A 22,552-nucleotide genomic window follows, 5' to 3' on the forward strand; every position below is an offset into this window, starting at 1 on the left:
CGGGCGCCGGCGGCGGCGGCGCCACGCCTTGAGTGCCTGCGGGGAACACAAGGGACAGTCAGAGCCTGGCAGGAGAACACAACGCGTTTCCCTGACTTCGGACCCTCTCCATTATCCCGGGAAACAGAACCGCCCAGGCAGCACCGACTGCAAACAGACCTCCGTACTGCTGGAAGAGAGAACCACTGCAAGGCAGTAACTAACCACCAATCCCAAACGTTTCCTCTGCTCTCATTCCGGGCAGAGCTCTCCCTCAGCTCCAGCTTGGCCTGTGCTTCCACAAATGCCTGCGGCCCAAACCCCTTCCTAGGGGCCCTGCTTCCAGGCGTCCAGTTAAGAACACCTCAGGCCTTTAGCAGCTTTAAACACTTCCCCTATCCTCCAGACACCACCTGAGATGCCTCAGAGCTGCACTGGCCATCAGCGAGAGCCTCGTGCAGGAGGAGCAGCAGAGGTGAGGGTGCAGCTGTTCTATTTGCTGTTCCAGAGAAAAGGGACACAACAAGGATTCATTCAGCAGAATAAACCTTGCAATGTAAACTAAGAGGAAATGCAACATGCAATTTCTGAGTTTTTTTTAATACAATATTTCTTCCTTTATAGCACATACCCAACACCAACTATCTTCCATTTCCATTATTGTTTTTAACACACTCTTCGAAGAGGAAAAAAAGTAACTCTTAAAACATTACAGGAGAAAGCTCAGCCCAAAGCTCACTGACATCAACACAACTGAGCCAGAATGAAGGAGGAACTCTGAGCTCCAGCTGAGGACTTCTCACCAGTGGGCAGGTGAGGAATCCTTCAGTCTGAACCAGCAACAAACTGTCCTGTGCTCCCTGAGCCCTCACACTGCACCTCTCTGCTCACCAGCAGCTCCTGCTCTCAAAACATAGTCCCTGTCTGGGAGAGAGCATGGGGCTCCTGCATCAATCTGTTCAGACTGTATATGTATTATTTCTGCACAAAAATCAAAGTTAAGAATGGAGGTTTTGAGACTCCTACCCTGGGCAAAACAAAAATGGCTGTGGAAATTAATGCTGGAATTAAAGACTTGGCAAAGTAAGCAGTGAAAACTGCACTTGGATTCAGCTCCACAAGCAGCTGTGTGGGGAGCTCCATTCCCCTTCTGTCCCTTCACCTCACCACTTATGCTTAGGACCATCTCTGACCGAAACCTTTGCATCCAAGTGCTCTTCATATTCCTGTTGGAAGGAAACTGTACTTTGCCAATGAGAACAACTCAGGACAGAGATGGGAATATTCATCCAGTCCATGGCATCCTTTACCTTCCCCTTCAAGCAGCCACTTAAGACAGCTCGACAGGTCACACTCTTGGGAGAGAAATTTGCCACCAGCAACAGCACATTTTTCCTCCTTCCCTTTTACCTCTAAAATGCAGAGCCCTCTCCCTCCCCTGGTCACAGCCAGGTCTGTCATCACTGAGGTGAAACTCCTGCTGTGACTCAGTACTGTGCATCTGACTAGACAGACACATGGCTAATGATGTGTCCCAGGAATTCTGAGGTTAGGGGATATTCCTGTTGATAAGTAAGTATTTTAGTTTTCCACAGAAGATTAAAAGTAAGGCAGACTAAAATAGCTGAGAACTACTGAGCTGCAGAGGGTGAGCCAGTGCTTCTGCTCCAGAGGAGTGTGGGTTACTGGAGCACCAACACGAGGTGAGAAGTTTTGCATTTAACAAGTACAAGTCTTTTAATTTCCCAACCTTATTGCACACAAAATGCAGCACTGAGGCAGCACAATGGTACCTGGAACTCCTTCTCTTTCTCTCGGAACTGCAGCAGCAGGGGAGCTGAACACTGCAACTGTGAGCCCCTGCTGGATGTGGAGGCTGAAGCACATGCAGAACTAGGAGAGTCTCTTGCTCTGCTAGCACATCAGGCACCAACTCAAAACTGGAACTGTCCAGAGACACATCCCAGTTTGCTGCAAATGCTCAGTACAACTTGTGGTACAGACTGCAAGTGCCATGCCTGAAGGAATGCTGGTGCAGTCTGGGCAGCTCTTTGCTCAGAGCACAGGAAGGGCAAGACTTCAAGGGACACTTCACAGAATCACAGAAGGGTTTGGGTTGGAAGGAACCTTAAAGCTCATCCAGGCCCATCTCCTACCATGGGCAGGGACACCTTCCACTAGGCCACGTTGCTCCAAGCCCCATCCAACCTGACCTAGAACACTTTCAGGAATGGGGCAGCCACAGCTTCTCTGGGCAACTTGTGCCAGTGCATTACCACACTCACAGGGAAGGATTTCTTCCCAATATCTAATCTAAACCTACACTCTGTCAGTGTAAGGCTAGTCCCCTTGTCCTGCCACTCCAGGCCCTTGTAATGGTCTCTCTCCATCTCTGTAGCCCCTTCAGATCCTGGAAGGCTACAATTAGGTCAATCCAAAGTCTTCTCCAGGCTTAACAATCCCAATTCTCTCAGCCTTTCCTCATAGCAGAGGTGTTCCATCCCTCTAATCATCTTGGTGCTGCCTCTGGACTCACTCCAATGGGTCCATGCCCTTCCTGGGCTGGGAGGACCCCAGAGCTGGATGCAGCACCGCAGATGGATCTCAGCTGAGTGGAGCAGAGGGACAGAATCCCCCCTCACCTGCTGCCTAAGCTGTGGGGATTAGCCCAGGACACAGTTTGCTCTCCAGATCAGCACAACTGGTGGAAGACATATTCTCTCTTGTTCTTCTCCCAGCCCAAGGAGCACTCACTCTGCTCTCCCACACGCAGAGCTATGTAGGCTCAGTTGATAAGTGAATCAAAGTGCTTTTAAGAAGAGTATGTGTTAACTTACTCAAAGGTTTTAAGAAGCCAAGACAACTGATATAAATCTGTTATCTTTAATCACATAACATACTATAATCTGTTTCTTCTAGTTTCCTTGTACTTATACTAAACTGTGGACAGTGCCCTGTAACTCTGGAACATCTGGATGGAAAGGTTAAGTCCTTGATTACAAATAACTCCTTGAAAAATTACACTCATGAACATCAAATGCTATAGCTGAAGTAAACACACAGATCTCAGCTATTGGTCCAGGACTGCTGTGAGCTCACATGGGTATTCTTACAAAGAGAAAAGCTCCCCCTCTCCCTTCACTGATGAGCATGGACGTTGAGAGAAGTCACCCAGATCACGTGGATGACTTGATCTGCCTCAACTACTCAGGAAATAAGTTAATAAAAACTAAGGCAAGTTCCTGATTTCCAGATTTCTCACATTCAGCTTCTCTGGATTTGTAAGAATAAAAAGAAGCTACTGTCCCAGAACTGATGTGGGCACAGAACTTACTTCACTCCCATCTCCATTCTGTAAAACCTTTTTGTTACGTGTGCAGTCAAGTGCAGAGGATCTTCATACATTCCAAAGGCTTGGAAGAACAAGTTCAGGCTATGCTGTACAAGACAGTCCCATGAACCCCCACAACTCTGGTAATACTGTGCTGCCATTACAGACAGTGTAATTCATCATGAAGATGTGAATTTATGAAATGTCCAACTCTCCCTAACCCAACACACTTCTCCATGGTGTCACCACAGGATTTTTTAAGCTCTGCTCTGTTTGCCAAGTGACCCAAGATCCTCTAGAACAATCATCTGCTGCGTTTGCACACCTGCTTTGCTGGAGTTTGAAAAGCAGCAGAGTGATTTTCAGAGAGAAGCAGCTCTTTGCTTGCTGAAAATTGCCTTATAAAAGGATCTTATGTCAAGTTTTCAACATGAAGGATCCAAAAATCACTGGTCATGGCTGGAAAATTTAGCCATCACATCACTGAGAGCAGAGAGCTCTCAGGGAGACAAATCTGAGGGATTTTTCAAGGAACACTGTGAAGTTCTGGGCAGAAACACACTAAGCCAAAATGAGCTTTTTCATTCATTGTTAAGGCTCTCATTTAGAAGTCTGAAGTCCCATAAATGCAATGATCTCACTAAAATTTGTAGGTAAGAAGTCTCTGGAGTAAATTCCTGACACTGGCCCACTGAAGGCCATCTCGAAATAAACACTTAAGAGAGCTCTGTGCCATGTAACAGCATGCACAGTCTCTTTGTAGATCTGACCAAGTTTGTATGTATAGGAAACATTAATTTATATAAGACACCCATGTTAGCTTGGGTTTGTAGTCCAAGTACCACCTGGTAATATTTAAATAATACTCTTAAAGAGGTGTCAAAACCTGTAACACTGCAAGGCTGAATAAAAGCTTTCAATTTCCCTTTAAATAAAACAATTTATTCTATACCTACAAAATATGCACCACACCTTCACAGACTTATAAAATACACTAAAAAAGGTTTCTCTGTAAGTCGATTTTATACATGTAATAGTTGAGTCTAAACCCAGTTTGTATGTCACACAGATGTGTTCTTGTAAGTTCCCTTTCTGTGCTGTACAAACCTCCATGGTTAAAAGCAGACAGCATGTGAGTTTGTACCTTATACTTTATGCCTGTGTTTCTTCAGAAAACAGATCTTCAATCATAAAAATACTTACTGCACCTCTGTGCAAAAGCAAGCCTCTAATAATGACTTCAAAGCCAAGAGAAGGGCAGAAATTTCAACAAGTTGAGAAGAATGTGCTTCCCTTTCCTCTGGACTGTAAGTCGGTACCAAACTCAGAATGGAATTTTACCTTCAGGGACCACTTACACAAGACTGAACTTACCAAGGAGTGGAACAGCCTGGGTGACAGGAGCAGGGACATTAGCTGGCGCTACAGGAGGTGGGACAGTCCCATAGATTTTGGAACTGTCGGTACTTTCAGCATTCCCTCTGCCTCCAGAAACTACTGTTGGGATGGGATTTCCTACAGACGACTCTTTCGTAGTGTCCTCACTCCCACCAGCTGCTGTAGCTAAGGAACAAGCATTGACACATTAACCCCCAGTCAGCTCTCCCACCTGCACAATCCCTGCCTTGCACAGGCCTCAACACTTACAGTTTGGGATGTTCACTGCTGGAGTGTGCGGAACAGAGACTGGAGGAGTTATGGGTGGTGGTGGCCCAGGAGGGAGGAAGCCTACAAGAAGCACATAGTACCCCTGAGTGTGACAGTACCACAACACCCCTGTGCAGGCTGTGCAGGGCTCTGTGCCCTCAGGTTCACCCACCACAGTACACACCCCCCAACATACCTGGGGGTAAATGCAGGGGGTTGAACCCAGGCCGTAAGAATGGAGGTGGTGGCGGTGGTGGCACTCCAGGAGCAAATCCAGGGGGTGGAATTCCTAGGGGTGCTGTGAAAGCAGGTGGTTGGAGGGCACCAACCACAGGAGGCCCTGATGGATGTGGTGGAACCTAGAAAAAAAGAAAGGGGGAAGATGTGTTACCCAAATTGCCTGGATGATCAGCCCCCAGTTTTGCTGGGGACTGCTGTCCCATGCTGTCCAGCACATTTCAGTGACCTGAAATTACTCTGCACAAGATGAGACTTACACAAGAGACCTAGTTAGCACTCAAACAACTCCTACCACATAAAGTATCAACATTGATCTTGTTTGCTTCTGTACTTAGAAAAAATCCTTCTTTGTGATAACTGGGTGTTAATGCATGTTGGGGACTCACTTCCACAGCTCCTGAACACAGTGGATGGGATTCATCTCCATCCAGCAGGATCCAATGGAGTGCGTATGACTTCAGAGCAACTAAAAACCTTCTCTTGTTTCTTTCTCACTACCTCGGTTTGTACATTACGTTAGAGTGACTAGTGTTTCCGTATTTTTTTTTTAAATTCTGATTAATATCAAGCAGACACAAGTTTCTTAGCCTCATCAGCTTCAGATATTTTGCTGTGGCAAAGGGAAGCAAAGAGCACACTCAATATATTCTGAAACTGTATTTTTTTCTTGACACTTTCTTTTTCAGCACAAATTTAAGAAAAATAAACAAAATCACTACTATTTAATACAGTTACCATCTACTAAATCCCACTGAAATTAGAAATTTGACTCACATCTTCATTTACTAATAATACCTCACAGCACATCAGGATTCTGTGTTGGAACAACCCAGAATTCAACATCCTATGTTCTCAATTCACATAACTGGCTAAATTAGAGATGTCTTCAAAGAATTTGAGTTCTTGATCTTCTCTGAGTGTCTGCCACATTGTAGTTTACAAATCACATTTCCTCAAGACACAAAACAGTTCTATCCACACTCCCTCCCATTTGGGAGCAGTGACAAGAAACTACTGATGTAAAAGTAGTAATGCATCTGTCAATAAGAAAAGCTTTTCCTTAGAGGGAAACTTAACTAGGAAAATAGGAGAAAAAAAAAAGAAAACCAATCACAAAACTGAAGATGCAATTCAGCCCATCAACAAAAAAAGACTCCTGCAATAATTCCTCCATGACTGAGAGAACAGATATTAAAATTACTGTCCTACAGTGCTTCAAACAAAGGTCTGGCAGACACACATGGTCTGTGCACATTAGCACTAGAGCAGCAATGAGGTTTTGGAGCAAAAGCTCCATCGTTCCCACTAACTGTGTGCTGACTTAGTTCCCAGGGCTGTTCTGGGACACGGAAACTACATCCCTTTGCAGGGAAATAAATCCAGATGCTCTGGGCACAAAACATGCTCCAAACCATAATGGGCTGGGGTTTTTCCAAGTCTCCCATTGCCACTGGGACTCAGCAGAAAAGGACTGTTCTGGGCTGAGACTGGGCTGCTCTTTTATCTGAAGCAACAGCTCACACACTGGACTTCAGGTGGACACACACACACATTGCCATTCACGACATTTCCTATCTCTCTTTACACTAAGTTATTAATTTTTGCTTATTTATCCCAATCAAATGAGAGAACTCTCACCTGTGGAGGAGGTACTGTTATTGGCGCAGGCATGGGAACAGGAATTGGAACAGGTAAAGCTTTGGGTATAGGTGACACTGGTTCACTATGTGCAGCTTCTGCCCCTCCATTCTGAGCTACTTCATTTTCAGACTTCTTGGGAATTCCCTTCCACTCTACGCAAAACAAAATCCCAACAGACATGGATCAGCTCAGAGGAAGCAGACAGGCAGTGCCAGGTGAAACCACCATGCTTGGAGATGTTTACAAAATTGACCTAACTGAAAATACTCAAATAAGCAGCACAGAGCTAAGAAGCATTTAAACACAGTACAGCAAATTACTGCATCAGCAAGTAAAATTATTCCTTTCTTTAGTCATTTAACAATCCTTTGCACTGAGAGCAAAAGAGAAAAGCATAAAGACTGGAACACCCTGAGGTTATGTTTATACTTCGTTACATCTTTGTTTAAAACACTCACTCAACTCGTTTTTGTGTGTTCAGCATGAACAGATGCTACTGTTATGACACATATACAATTATCACCAGACAATTGGTGCCACCAAGGTGATTAGAGGGATGGAGCACCTCTGCTATGAAGAAAGGCTGAAAGAATTGGGATTGTGCAGCCTGGAGAAGAGAAGGCTTTGGGGGGACCTAATTGCAGTACCTGAAGGGAGCCTGCAGGAAAGACAGAGAGAGACTATATACAAGGGCCTGGAGTGACAGGACAAGGGGGAATGGATTCACACTGACAGAGGGCAAGGATTAGATCAGATATAAATTCTTCCCTGTGAGGGTGCTGAGGCACTGGCACAGGTTGCCCAGAGCAGCTGTGGTTGCCCCATCCCTGGAAGTGTTCCAGGCCAGGTTGGACAGGCCCATAACAGGGGGTAGAACTGGATGAGCTTTAAGGCCCTTTCAACCCAAACCAGTCTGTGATTCTAATTAGGGCAAATTAGACAGAATGAGAGGACCCTGAAATAATGTTCCAATAACTGGAAGTACACAATGGTTAAAACTAACAGAGAAGTCTACAGTACTAAGTCAAAGAACTTTAGGTCATTCTTATTTTTCAAATATTAGATTTATTCACTGTTGCTTCTAAAATCACAACATAGCAACTCTGTATTGATCTGAAGCTGCTGATTCTAACAGGTATAATTTTCTTACTACAACTGGAGAATCCTGTTATTTCCACTGCTCACATACAAGATAACGAGAATTCCATTAGGTCCCTATAAATGCCAGGCCTGCACAGGAACTGAACATGCAGCAATGCCTTACCTGGACTAAGGGTCTCATTGTCCAACATTCCTCCTTCACAGAAACTTTCAAGATCTTCAGGTTTGACTTTGTCCCATGGGATGTAAGTCACACCTAGTTCTACATCCCAGTACTGCTTGTAGTCTGGCTTTATTCCTTTATTCAGAGCCCAGGCAATCTTGGGAGGGGAAATACATAGAAGTCAGTAAAAAGTTTCTATTTTAATACATTTAACATTTCCTTCTCACAAAACAGTGATAGCATTTGAGGCTAAAGAGCAAAGAGAATAACTGAAACAGTTACACAACTCTGAAGTAAGTTTGCTTTAAAGCAGACTTAGTTCTTATGTCTTAAGCTTGGCTCTTGCACATCCTTTGTAAAGATGTATAAAGCCAGTTTCTTCCCATGTTCCCCAGTCACCTGGATTAATTCTGTTTCCCTTTGGAGGGCAGGGGCATGCTCTAACATGATATTCTGCAGAAGGAAGTACGTCACTAATTACTGCATTCTTCTTTATTTCATATTAGTGCTTTTCATAGGATTGTAATTATAATGATCTTGTTATAAGATAAATAACTGACAACAAGAAACATACACTTCCAGTGCCCTGGAATGACTGAAAGGACACCATTTCTGTTGGTGAAATAGACGATTACTAGCAATCTCTCAAGGAAACTGATACAAGTTCCACTAACCCCATTACAGATCAGAAAGAATAATTCTCAAGGGAAGAAGTGCTCCACTCACTGAAGCTTACACGATACCATCTCCAGAACACACAACAGTCTGAAACACTCAAAGCTCATCAAAGATGGACAAGGATGACCGCAATGACAACAGCTTTGGAAAGGCTGACACTTCCCAAGGAGTACCTTGATAGATTTCTGGTTGACTTTGAAGTTGCCTCGGCTCAGTTTCTGGAGCGCACGGTTGGCATCCTGCCTGTGCACCATGACAATGTAGGCACATCCTCGGGGGGGAATCATCTGCATGGGGTTCAAGGGGAAAAACTGGTTTTGCTAGCACATAACAGAGCAAAGAACAATACACAAGTGTGCACTTACAACAGTGCTGTTCCAAAAGGGGCTATGGATGTTTGGAAGGGACTATCGAAGAAGTTAAGAAAGCCTCTTAAAAAAAGTATCTTCTGTAAATGCACACTTCTAGTAAACTAAAACTTCCTCAACTTCTGATGTGGAAAGCTTTGAACTCTACTCCATGTGAGAATGTGGGTGACTGCTGTATATCTAATCCTTTGAAATTGCTAAACAGTAGTGTCCATGCAAATACTGTGCTCTGGCAATCTGTTACTTGTTGGAAGGCACAGAAATACCCCCTTCATTCCATATCCCAGGAGCTTCCAGCTGCACCTCCACAGTCACTTCCACCTGCAGTTTTGTAGTAATTTTTATTATCTGTAATGCATTTGAGAAAAAAACTCCTATGTTGTTTTACAAAATCTGGGAATAGGAAGACAGTCACTTCTTTTTGTTTGTTTCAATGAAATTTTAAAGCTATCATTTATGTATGAAAATATCCTTAAATACAGCAGGACATCACAATAGTTCTCTGTGTCTATGGCTAAAGTGACAGGATAAACAAAAACACCAGTTGAGACCTCACATCTCTGTAATCAAACAACAGGGACAGCCAAGGAACTCAGCAGCACACAATGTAACTGTGAAGCCATCTCCTTGCTAGCCCTTCCTCATTCACCAGAGAAAGCAGGATTTTTATGGAAATGGGGTAATATTCTCTTATTTTATGACCATTTTTAAATTACAAGAAACCAAAGCAAGTGCCTTCTTGTTTTAATACAACTCAGCCAAATTAACTGCAGCTTCCACAGCACCACTTATACTTACATTGATGGATTCAATTGGGCCAAACTCCTCCAAAAGACTTCCAACATCCTGCTGAGTTGTTCTCTTGTCGAGCTGTCCTACCCACAGTGTGGTACTGCACACTGCAACCAGAGAGGTTAACACAGACTGTAAGAGCCAGCACTGACACGAGCTCTTTCTCCCAGGGAAGAGTAACCAACATACTCATCTCACTTCATGCCTCAGCGTAATAAACCAGCAAACGAGCTCAAAGCATCACATTCACTGCAGATCACTACAGCAACATTTAATAGTCATCCATGTGTCCTCCACTAAGTGATACAAACCTGATTTGACAGCACTGTGTGACAGAATTCAGGAGAGGCGTTGGCAGCAGCACAACTCACACCTCTGCCAGTGTGAGCCTTCAATGAACAGTTACTAAGGGTCTGCATTTCTCTTACACTAATGGGGTTGTCACTTGGCAGGTTTTGGCTAGTTAGAACTGTTCAGGTTTTTGTCTCTCTCATGTAAGAGACAGAATGTTTTCATTTTACCTGCTGAGTCCCGAGAAGATTCCACACTCCCTAGGAATACTCAGAGGACAACTACCACATTTGATCTACAAACACAGGCAGAGCCAGGGTTATTTCAGAAATCCAACCTTAGCCTGTGTGCTTTCCAGGTCAAAGCTCCCTTTAGGTCTGAGAGACACAACACTGAGTAATTACAAAATACATAATCATTTATGATTGAACAAGAAGAAGCTGAGTTAATCTGCTTTGCTTTATGTCTCAAAGAAAGGCAAAGAAAAACACAGGCTTTCAGCCTTTTCTCATTTTACAGCCAAAATAGTTCTAACTTGGAGATATTCCCAATATGCCAAACTGACAACTATAAGGAAAGGAAGTGCAAGGAGGTGTGGTGAATGTAATTCCTGCCAGCTTTACAACAGCTCAGAAAACAAATCATAGTGCAGTTTACTCCGATTCTGTTTGGATGAGTCTTGGAAACCACAGCAAGGAGCATTAAACCCAAAGAAAGGGAACACAAACAGTATCACCCAAAAGAGTGTTACGGGAACGTGCAGAGTTCCATCAGCAATGAATAGACAGAATGAACTTACCACTAACAGTTTCTGCCTTGATCTGGGGAAGGCCTTTGGACCTGCGCTCCCTCTCCCGCTCACGCTCCCGTCTCTCCTGTGACCGCGACTTGGGTGAGTGCCGACGTCTGTCCCTGGAGCGCGACCGTGACCGCCGGTGCCGTGACCGCCGCGACCGGGAGCCAGACCTGGAACGTCTCCTCTTGGGGGACCTGGTGTCAACAACAGCCACCTGTGTTCAACCTGTCTGACTCACAATGTAACTATTTCAACAGTCAGGTGAAAGTTCATTCGCTAAAAAAAAAATGAATCAAGCCAAGTTCACTCACAGATAAATCAGAGCTACAACAAATCGTTGCAGCAGCTTATTCATGCACTCAACAGCTGATTGTTTTCCAATTTATCATCTTCTATTAATTTTGTGCTGAAGTTTGCTATCAAAACTGTGTCCACATTAACACAGGAAAAAGTTGCATCTGCATCAATGAGGAAAACATTTCTTGCTTGTATGAAAAAACAGCTTAAAAAGAGATGGCAAATAAATTTACCACTGGAATTGTATTTTACATCACATTCAAGTTCTAAACCACTAGAGGTCTGGAAGACAGAGTATACCTTCAAAGAAGTCATAAGAAAGTCAGCAAAGGAGAAGGCTTAGGTCAGCTGAGACATGACATACTGCCTTGTGCCAGGCAAAGTCCCACAGCACACTGATCACAGATGTTTTCATTACAAGTGTCCTTAGAGCACAGAGAAAATGAAACTATAACACTCTGCTTCCCTAAAATGTACTCTATATTGAGGGGCATGGAAGTTACTCTCTCCTAGTAAGAACTGTAAGATATCCAACTTTCCTTACAAGGTAGGTGACTCTCAGAGGTTCATAAGCCTTCTATTTCTCATTCCTGCGCTGCAGGACACACAACTTTTGGCTGCATTTACAAACAGCTCCTCTCAGACAGGAGACACTGAAAGAGCCTCTTTAAGGGGTATTCAAATAAAGCCCTTGATAGTCCTGATTTTACCAAGAAATGTCACTAGTGTTGTCCATAGCGAGATTAAGACACCTCCATGGCAGTTGTGGCAGCACAGCACCAGATTCCCTGAGTTCCAGACAAAGAGCAGAACTGTCCTCAGGACTCATACACTGCTAGCCAACTGCTTCCAAGCCTCTGGACATGACATAGTGCAGTTTCTTATGCTAAACTCCAACAGCTGAAACAATATATACCCTCACCAAAAGAACTTTCCCGGATTTACCTTGATGCAGATCTAGATCTTGACTTCCTGCTGTCGGAAACATGTCGCTTTCCCTCCTGAATAGGTGGCTGTTCCACTTCCATATCCTGAAATAGGAAGTTGACTGGTGTTACAGGTGAGCAGCACAAGCATTGTATTTCTTTTCATGCCCAGACAGAATTAGGTAACAGCTCTAAAACTCTACTGAATATTCAAATGCGTGAAATTTAGAAGCAATGGGCCTCTCCTCAAGCTTCCCCACTGCTCTGTTGTCACTAACAGGGAGAGGGTCCAGTGTTATATGTACTTAACATAACCACTGAAAATACATCAGGGAAATAATATACACCATTCTCACTTCCAAATCATCATCATCATCCCATACTTTAGTCTATTTCAGCACCACCACAGAATATGATTATGTTCCTTAACATTAGTCACTGGATCCTGCTCTGTCATCAAAATCAAGTGAGGTCTACTAGACAACTTTTCTCCACGATATTAGAAGGAACTGCTCTAAGCCAGATACATAAGCAAATGACAACAAATCTGAAGAATGAATCAGTCACCAAAGCAATACATAAAATGCAAGAACCTGCTTAAAAAATGTAAATTAATTCCAGCACAGCTCTTCCTTCCTAGCCCAAATGCTCTACAGCTTCCCAATCCACAACATATTGTGTCCTGCCCAAACTTTAAATGGTTGTCATGACATGATCCTGGCAGGGAATATCCAAACAATTAATCTCTCAAAATGCACTGATTCAATACAATTCTAGGGTAAAAACTGATTATAAAGATACTCTTGAGAACTGTCCCTTTATTCCAGGTGGGAAGCAGAACTGATTTCTATAATCTGTGACATCACAGGTCACCACAGCTTGGTACCATCTCTGTTTCTCAGTTTAGTATTTCCTTTTCTTGGAACAAAACAGGCAAATATATTCATTTTGGTTTAATACACAGGCTCATAGACTTGGTCTTTGATTTCTTCTCAATAGCAGTCAGTTATTGACCCCAACTATATCCCGAAAACCGTCAGTAACAAGAGGAAGGTGTTTACATACACTCGGTTTTTTTAAACTTTTACAGACTTCTGAGTCCATTTCCTCTACATTCACAATCCACCAGGCCCTTAAAAATTAACTTTTCCAGACACTCTGTCCATAGCTGTCCTGACATTTCTGCTCCTCGACAATCCAAACACACTGGAGAAAGACACCTAAGTTAGTTAACTGCAAGGGCTCCTTACCTGCTGGTGGGGTTTCTGCATGTGTGACTCACTCTGGACAGGAAAAGGAGACTGGAAAGTTGGCTGCACAGGTGCTGCTGGTGGAATCACAGGCTGAGCCATAGGTGGAAACTGGGGGGTAGGCAGGAGGCCAAATCCTGGCATTTGCCCATTGGGAGGAAGTGGGACCTTTGGATAAGAAAAAACATGAACTTACAAAAATTACATTAGCTTTCCCAGTTTGTTCAAGTAAAACTGTATCTCTGCTGCAAAGCTACAACAAAAGATGAATGAGATCATGCATTCAGGTGTAGAAAATAAGAATCTTGTTCAAAACATGACTAGGACAGAGAACAGGAATGTTTCTTTGGGAAGATGAAGGGCTAAGCCGCATTCACTCCTCACAACAGGAACACCACTTACTTACTTCTGCACCACAGAAAAACACACAGGGAGAAGGGAAAACCTTGAAGTTACCTGGTGACGCATTGGATCCTGCTGCATTCCCATCATTCGCTGCTGAAAAGGATCCATATTTGGGAGTTGAGGGAATACTGGCTGCTGCATGCCTTCTCCTGGAAAGCCACTAAACCCAGGAATATTTTGGTGAGATGAGTCAGCAGATATGCAGATTTTTCTGTCTATTTTACAGATTTCTATACACATTTACACATTTCTTCAATTTCAGACAGAAGAACTATCTTTACTATGAACCCATTTCCAACAGAAGCAAGGAGAAAGAGTGGCTGCTTATCCTTTATCATTTAAAGAAATGCTACACACAGGTTAGAACCTCCCTCCTCCCTGTCCTTCTGAGCTTGCTAAAGACCTCAGCCTAAGGAAATATTTCAGGAAGGTTCTCTGCCTTGGGCTAAATTTCTTCCCTTCCAGTTCCTCTTCTGAGAATAGAACAAGTAACTATTTTCCTCCTGGAAAATCATCTGGCTATACTTTTGCTGCAAACAACCCCTTTGGTTTGGGAGGAAACAGGGCAGAGGAGAAGGGGATGTGTATCACACAAGGATTACAGGGATGCCATTCACTTCCTGATTCAACACACAGAATGGACAGTGCTCAGGGAATTCAGGAGGTCTGTGCAGGTAACAGGACCTGCTTGCAGGAAACTGAACAGTATTTCAGAGGGATAAACGAATTTCATAGTGATGGGGAATGGAACTTTGCAGTACTTGAAGACACAGGTGTCACACAATTCTGAGATGATTCTGGACAGATCAGTTTTTCACAGAATTACTGGTTTTGTGTACCCAAACAGGGAATACTGGAATGACACCTCCAGAAGTGTCTTGCACAGCTGTGAGGTGCTAAGAACAGAGGCTCTGAAGCACTACCAACAGAACATTAACATGCCCAAAAGCCTCTAGTTGGGCAGACACGGGCAGTGCTTATGTGTCACCTACCTCATCGCTCTGTACTCCAGAGTTCCATCTGAATTCTAGGGAAAATACTACCAATTCCCTTAAAAGCCATTTAATTAACTAACACTTGCATAACAAAGTGCTCAAAGTGAGAAACAGTAGGAAAGTTGATGAGAGTTAGTGGTTCTGGTTTTCAGAGCAGGGTTTAGATGCATATACAGAAAGTAAGACATGGGGCCACGAACTGAAGCAGGGAAAAAAAAAAAAAGGACTAACCCCGGTATTGAGCACCATCCAGCCTGTGCACTGAATGAGAGAGAGGTCCTGTGGAAAGAACTGGGATGTGGTCATGGCATTTAACACTTGAGCACAATGCACAGCAAAAGTGAAACAGGAGTCTAAGCTCATCTGGGTGGGATTTAGTATCTGAGAATGTAAAGCTGTGAAGCCAATTTTCATTTTTTAATAAAGCTACCACAATGTCTGGAATAGCATCTTTTCCCCAGCCAGGAAGGCAAACCCGCTGCCCCCTAACGGTGCCCTGACACACTTAGTTGTGCAATAAAAACATGGAACTCATCTTGAAACCAGAACTGACCTTTTCTCTACAGAACAATGTCATCAGTCAATGCCGGGACATGCCAAACCTACACCAGATTAGCAAAGCAAAGAGACACAAAAACACCCCACTAAAAATTTTTAACAGTTTTAAATTTGGGTTGTAACAGTTAAGCACTGAAGTCACTTGGAATTTTAATCAATTTTCTAATCCCAAGGATTTTTCAGTTTTGTTATAGCACAAAACTTACAAGGCTGGCTGAGACACTGAGGGGGAAGGAGCTGAATCTTCTTTCTTTGAATCTTCCACTGCCTCTGGTTCATCATCATAGTCAAACCGATCTAGCAGCTTCTGAAAGAAATCACATTGTGACAACTATTTTTTCTGTATCTTACATAACTCGCAGCCAAAATATTTTTATTATCATAGTTATAGTACATATCTAACTGCTCTGGAATTGAAGACAAGGTTAGAACTGAGGAAAAGTAAAAATCTATGTTCTAACACAGAATTAAAATTGTCCCAAACCAGGTTTCTTCAGCTTCACAAATGCAGAAGCCATAAAAGAGGAAGCCAAGCTCCAAACAGAAAGAGAAGAAACAAAACTAGAACCACTTTTCTCCTAGTAAACAGGGGACACTGAGGCACCCATCACATAGAACTGGAGAGGATCAACACAAAGAAGAAACGAAGACTTACTTTGTCAAAGGATGTTTTTTGCTCGGGTGCTGGGAAAGCAGCTTTCTGCTCTGGTGCCTGTGCTACTGTGGTTTTCAGCTGAGCAGTAATAGCCTGAACCTGAGCCATCACAGTGTTATCTATGACAGGTGACTGAGGCTTCTGAGGCTGCTGGAAGGTCTGCAGAATTTGCTGAAGCTATAAAACACACATAGCATTACATATACACTCTTCTATAATCAAATACAAAGCATTGAAAGAGTTGTAGGATGTACATTTTACGTCAAATCAGACTATGGCATGGGATGAACATCAGCAACCTGACTGAACTATGGAGAACTTTCAGCAAGACCAAGAGTCACTTTTTAAATACTACAGTGGCAAAATTCAGCAGATCCCAATGTTGCAGTGTTCAGGCCTTTCAGCACTACAAATGTTTAAGTGGACCAAACAATAAAACTCCACATTTTGTTTGACATATTCCACTTGTTCTGGAAACTTTGTAACTGCTATTTCCTCAAATTCCACAATTACTGGATGGAAGAGGCACAGATAATTCAAATACTTTTAAACTCCTACAAGTTTTCCCCTGAAGACTTTAAGGAGAATCTTTGCTTTGCTTCCAATTACAGATATTAATTCCATCACTTTTCCCCCCTCATTTCACATAGAAGCTGAAGTTAGAAGGGAACCATACAAACAGGTTACCTGTTGTCCTTGTGTGGTCTGGAACAGCTGAGCTACAGCTGCAAAGGCATCGGAGCTCGGCAGCTGTGGCACACTGGGCACTGAGTTCGCAGTCACTTGAGGTGGCTCTGAAGGGACCTTGGCCGGAGGGGGTGGTGAGCCTGAGGGTCCCAGAGGGATGGAGGAAGTGCTGTGTTACTCCAAAACATTCACCATACTGTCCAGTGCACCCTTAAACCAAGTGTCGGACTATAATTCCCTACTGAACCCAAAAGGACCTGTCTGAACCACCTGTTTGAATGCACATTGCATACTTTTGCCTTGCACTGCTCCAGTCACTGCTCACACTTGCACATCACATACACTAAGGAGAACAAAGGCCCAGCTGAGAGCTGGTCCCACATGGAATTTTAGAGCACAGCTCCATGCTTGTAACTGTCCAGGTTTAGACAAGCTCAGAGAAATGCTATAACTCAAACAACACTAAGCAATGAACTTCACTAAGCAATACACTTAACATGGTGGTTCTGGTTACACAGACCTGGGCTCATCCCTTTGGATGAGTATTTCAAACCATCTCATGACTAATTCGAAGAGTTTCTCTTAGTATTCTCTATTTTCTAACAGTAACTGAACTTTTGCTGAGAAGTTTGGCAATAACTAAAGGGTTTTAAACATTATTTCACAGGCAACTTGTCATCTCTGATCACAGTTGTCCACATGCCCTTTTTGCACAGGCACAAGCCACACCTACAGCTGATGGATAAATCCTCCCACCAGAACTGTAATTTTTACTCATTGTTCCAGGAAAAGACTCCCATTTCCACTGGACTTTACTGAAGCTGGGATCACACTTTAAGACATACTACTAGCTCTCCCATCCTCTTTGCTTTAGATTACAAAGCTTTTATTAACAAACATTTTGCAGCACCAAGAAATTAGCAACATTACCATCAGTTCCTACACTCTGTGAGCAAGTAACTGTTCTTTAGCAAATTTCTCTTGATGGACTACTTCAAAGCTACACAAGGAGTGAAGGTTAACAAAACTCCACAGATAGAAGAATTGTTTTAGTCTGAAACACTGAGCAAACGTGTTTGCCTTGCAATACCAACTCCTTTAAAGCCATTCATGTTTGCACTTCAAATACGTCCAGTGTTGACAGGCAGCATGCACAGACAAATGTGTTGTGTAATATTTTCCCAGAAGTTAAATGCAATATAAAAACACTACAAAAAGGTATGTGGCTGTTTTTAAATACGACGTAACTCCCCAATTATTTCCTGTATATATTCAGAAGGATATTTGCTTGCTCAAGGGAGAAAATCTGCATTTCCCTCTCTCTCTGTTTGGCTAAACAGACTTTGTAGTATTATGAGCTAAACAGATTCTACTTCACATAATGCATTAATATATTTATTATTATTCATTAGCCTATTTATTTCAGGGCCAAATTATCCCCTTTAGTGCATCTGAATAATCTCACTGGAATCAGTAATCCTGTACACGAAACCTCTGCAGAATGCAACCAACTGTTAGTACCAGTGAGGAGCCACAGCTGGAAAGGCAGTGCCCCTCACCTGTCCCACCAGAGTGAAACTGCCACTCTGCACCCAGGCTTGGATGCCAAGGCATTCCCACCCCCTGCCATGTTTGTAACATCAATGGGACACACTTCCCTAAACACAGCTGGAGATGGTGTCATTTGTGATGCTGTGCAGCACTATTTTGTTGTCTCTCCCCAAACCTCACCCACTCCATTACATTTTCCCCAGACCTGCTTGACTGAGTGCAAAAAGTAGGTTCCCAAAGCTCTGTGTGAACTACAGAGTGCAAAGCCACAAGCAGCCCCTCTGGAGAAAGGGGGAATGGTGGAACACACATCATCATCCACAACTCCACAGCCTCACTCTCAGCTTTTTACGTGGCACAAAATAGGTCAATGCAAGCACTGGGCAGGCCCACCCTGCTCCTCTCTGCAGGTCAGTGGTTCTCAGCCAGCAGCCTGTCAGTGTGTGAGGATCTGGATTTTAAACATCAGTTCAAGTGCTTCAGGGCTGCACACTGAGACATACTAAGAGCTGCTGCTTTCAGGTACTAAGTGGATTCAAAGAAATATAAGTAAGGTCCCACTTTACTGATCTGGATTCTAACATTGAAAATGACATCAGAATTACAAAACTGAGAAACAACAGAAAAATATTTCAAAGCAAAAGATATGAAGTGTTTGTTTAAGAGGGGACACTGAAGTCATCAGCAAGTGTGCACACATGTATGTACAGATGCTTGTACATGATAGACATTTCAGGTATTTTCCAAGTATGTGCTCAATTCTGCTAATCTTTGTATTGGCATTATTTAAAATGAGTTCAGCTGCTCCACATAACTGTGACAACAAAGTGGAGTTCACTGATATGTTACTGCTGGAACTAAGAGCAGACACTTTACTGTGGAAGCAAACAAGCTACTGGATTTTCCCTTTGAAAGTAGACATTAGTGTCATTCCTACCTTCATTGTTAGTAGCATTTTCTGTCACTGGTGCAGTGGCACTAGTTCCTGCTGCCATATCCAAGAGAGGCTGAATTATCTCAATTTTAAACACTCCATTTTTCTGCCAGAGGTTCAGGACACGAACTATTTTACTCTGTAGAAACAGAAGTAAGCAGAACATTAAATACAGCTTTCCAAACCACAGAGTCCCAGTTCATCTTCAGTACTTGCAGAAGCAAGGTTTGCACAGCACAGGAGTTCAGCACGATCTACACCTACTTATCAAACCCTGTCTCATAGCACAGGACAGTAACACCTTTCACCTGGCGAAGAGAAAAACTGCCAACTTATTTTTCTGTCTGCTTTAATAAAAAGCAATTTGTGACATTTCTGTAAAACTGCTCTGGCCAGACATCCAGGTTTGATGTACAATTAAGTTGTCACTTCAGCCCCACCACTGCTTCACAGAGGGTCACAGAGGGATGAAAAAACCAACCTATGTGAGCAAAAAGAGAAAATGAAGATGAGCTGGAAAGCCCTGATGGAGAGAGCAGTTAGATCAGCAAACACCAGAACCAAACTTTAAAGTGACATAGAAGACTGCTCCCTTGATCTGATTCCTAACCTGTTGGGGTCCTTGCGAGGGATGGACTGCAGCACACACCAATATGATGCTCTGATAGCCAACTTTATTTAGGGCATCTAACAGTATTTCTAGTAAAATGTCTCCTGTCCATGCAGCTACGCGCTGATCACACAACTTTAGATTGGTTGCTCCACCTGCCAATGCGTACAGTTCTTACTTATGAGAGGTTACAAGTTAAAGCTGCATCCCACTCTCACATCCTGGGAAACTGATAACAAGAGCTACACAGTGTCCCCGAGAACTTAGACAACAGCACTATTCCCAGCTTGTTAGCCAGATGACTTATCTTATCTATAAGGCAGTAAAACTAAAACTAAACCTAAAACCCCTGGCAGCAGGAGAGAACAAGACCATTATAAGGTGTTGGATTGAAGAGACAGGAATGCATAAAGATAGAAACAAGGTCAGCAAGACCTATTTTGTGTGTCTTGTTTTTAATTGCTTAAGCATTCCTTTAACCATTGCTCAAGTTACAGTTCCTCTGCTAGCCAGGCCCCAACACTAACCCAAGCAATCCTATGTTGACATCAGAAAACCATCTCCCATTGTTACTCAAAAGCAAGTGGGAAACATCCTAACTGATCACTGCAGGTCTAATTTAGAATCCCTGACTGTCAGCTATTGTAAGCTCATTCCTTTTTTTTGACAGGAGGAACAAGGCAGCTCTCGGGAATAAGATGGAAATTAGCCTCTCCTTCTTTAGTCTAGGACTAAACAATGTCTCACTAGTTGTGCTGCTTCAGCTGGAACATGCAAGCAGGTACTTGTCAGAGCACAGGTGATACTGACCCAGCTGTCCTTTTTGCATCATCTCACTTGAACACAACAGCTTTTAAGTATTTCTGACATATCCTGTAGCTATTAAGAATGAATCAATTCTGTTCCTCCTTGATTCAACACTAAAATGTCTTACTGTGACTCAGTTATATACACCCATGCAAATCCACCTGAACTTTATTAGCTAAGTGATTAAAGAATGTTTGCTAAAGTAACATCAGTTGGAGAGGAACCCGAAATTACTATTTTAAAATAAGATTTTGGTCTAAGAAGCAGTGAACTTTAAAACAGCAGCATTTTTTGGCTGTCACTCCAGACTTGAAAATCATATGAAGCCCAAAAATGAGTAAATTTAATCCTCTTGTTTTCAGTCACATATTAATCTTGCAGAAAGGCTACTTAAAAACAAAAAGGTAGCATCGTTCTCTTTTCATATCAACCACATCTGTTGTGTATCTACAGGTCAGTTTTGTTTAGAAACTGGGAATTAATTAAAGCATGTGATAAATAACATTATTCCCTATATCAGGTAGTTCCATAAAGGAGATAGTCTAACTCATTCAGATGAACAAAATGGTAAGCACAGAAGACAGAAAGGAGAAGGACTGCTCTGTTTCACCAAGGTGTTAATCCAGAAGCTTCAAAACATGATTCAAGGCCTAAAGGTGTAATGTTCCACCTAAGGAAACTACATCAAAGCCTTTCAAAAGCTTAGTTATAAAGTTGGGGGAAGTTATCTAGAAAAAGACTGTGTGCTGGGTTGCAGTGTGGGAGTAGCCCGTGATATGCATTATACTGTCCTCTCCACAAGCTGTTAAAGCAGGTGGGGACAGGGATCATTATCTCCTGGTCCCTGATGGCTCCCTCAGGGGGCTGTCTCTGTGTAATGGGCTGTCTGGGGCTCAGGCATGCAGAGAATTACATCACCCCACTGTGAGATGCTTCACCCCGGAGTGGGGGGGAACCAAGCATTCCCACAGGGATATAAACTGGGGTTTGGACCAGCACAGGTAGCCCTTTGCCTGCTGGAGTCCTAGAGGACAAGAGCTGCTGCTGGACCTTCAGGAGAGGACTGGATCTGTGGGATCACTGCTCCAACAGAACCATCACTCCAGGAGGACTGCAGCACCATTTAATCGGTCAACTCCCTGATTGACAGGGTGTCAGGTTACTTTCTGACTCTGTCAGTGGTTCCTTTTTGTACTGTTGCATTTCTTGTTGTTTTGGTTTGTTTTTCCCTATTAAATTGTACTTCTGACTTGGAGTCTCTCACCAGTTTGCTTTCAAACCAGCACAAATTTTGGTGCCCAACGTGGGACCCAATACTGAAAAAAAGTTAGAATTACAATTTTTGTAGTGCAGAAGCTATTTGCTATGATGCTAAAAATGCTTACATGGGTCTTGTACCTAAGTCTCTATATTTTTCCACACATGGGGGGGAACTACCTGCCGGCTGTAATACTCGTGTATGGACTGAAGTATGGTATGAGAACTGCTTTATTGGCGTATTATGTCTATTGCATGATAACCTCCAAGGTAATGAACATCATTTGGGGCATATACTCAATTTCATTTGCTGATCCTAGTCTAGGCTTCTACTTCTGGAGCGTCATCACTGGCACCCAGTCCCTGGGGGGAGAAGTAAGGAACGTTTTTTTCCAGCCTTTCAGGCCTGACACAGCAGTTTTTGCAAATATAGAGTTCTCTCTGAATGTCAAGGAGGGCATATACTTTTGTTGGTTCTACTTGGCACGGCCTGTACCACATATACCATGCTTAAAGTCAGAACGCTTGGTGTGGCACATCATCCTCAGAAGGAGGAGGAAGAAACCACAGGCACCGTCACCGCCCCAACCCCC

At 43.1% G+C, this 22,552-nt stretch overlaps 1 protein-coding gene across 1 annotated transcript; it reads right to left on the reverse strand.

The window, feature by feature from the left end:
• Window positions 1-7: 7 nt before the first annotated feature.
• Window positions 8-19,424, reverse strand: SCAF4 (SR-related CTD-associated factor 4; the record flags this gene model as incomplete). Its single annotated transcript, XM_009069252.1, has 17 exons — window positions 8-36; window positions 4,685-4,873; window positions 4,958-5,038; window positions 5,154-5,316; window positions 6,836-6,990; window positions 8,103-8,259; window positions 8,954-9,067; window positions 9,947-10,047; window positions 11,031-11,221; window positions 12,270-12,355; window positions 13,501-13,668; window positions 13,957-14,065; window positions 15,132-15,179; window positions 15,665-15,765; window positions 16,114-16,290; window positions 16,801-16,940; window positions 19,289-19,424. Coding segments are annotated over 17 exons (2,145 nt in total), but the record flags the coding sequence as incomplete, so codon positions are not given.
• Between the last annotated feature and the right edge of the window lie 3,128 nt (window positions 19,425-22,552).

Source organism: Acanthisitta chloris, unplaced genomic scaffold (assembly GCF_000695815.1).
Source record: "Acanthisitta chloris isolate BGI_N310 unplaced genomic scaffold, ASM69581v1 scaffold20612, whole genome shotgun sequence".
In the NCBI taxonomy this organism is placed as follows: domain Eukaryota; kingdom Metazoa; phylum Chordata; class Aves; order Passeriformes; family Acanthisittidae; genus Acanthisitta; species Acanthisitta chloris.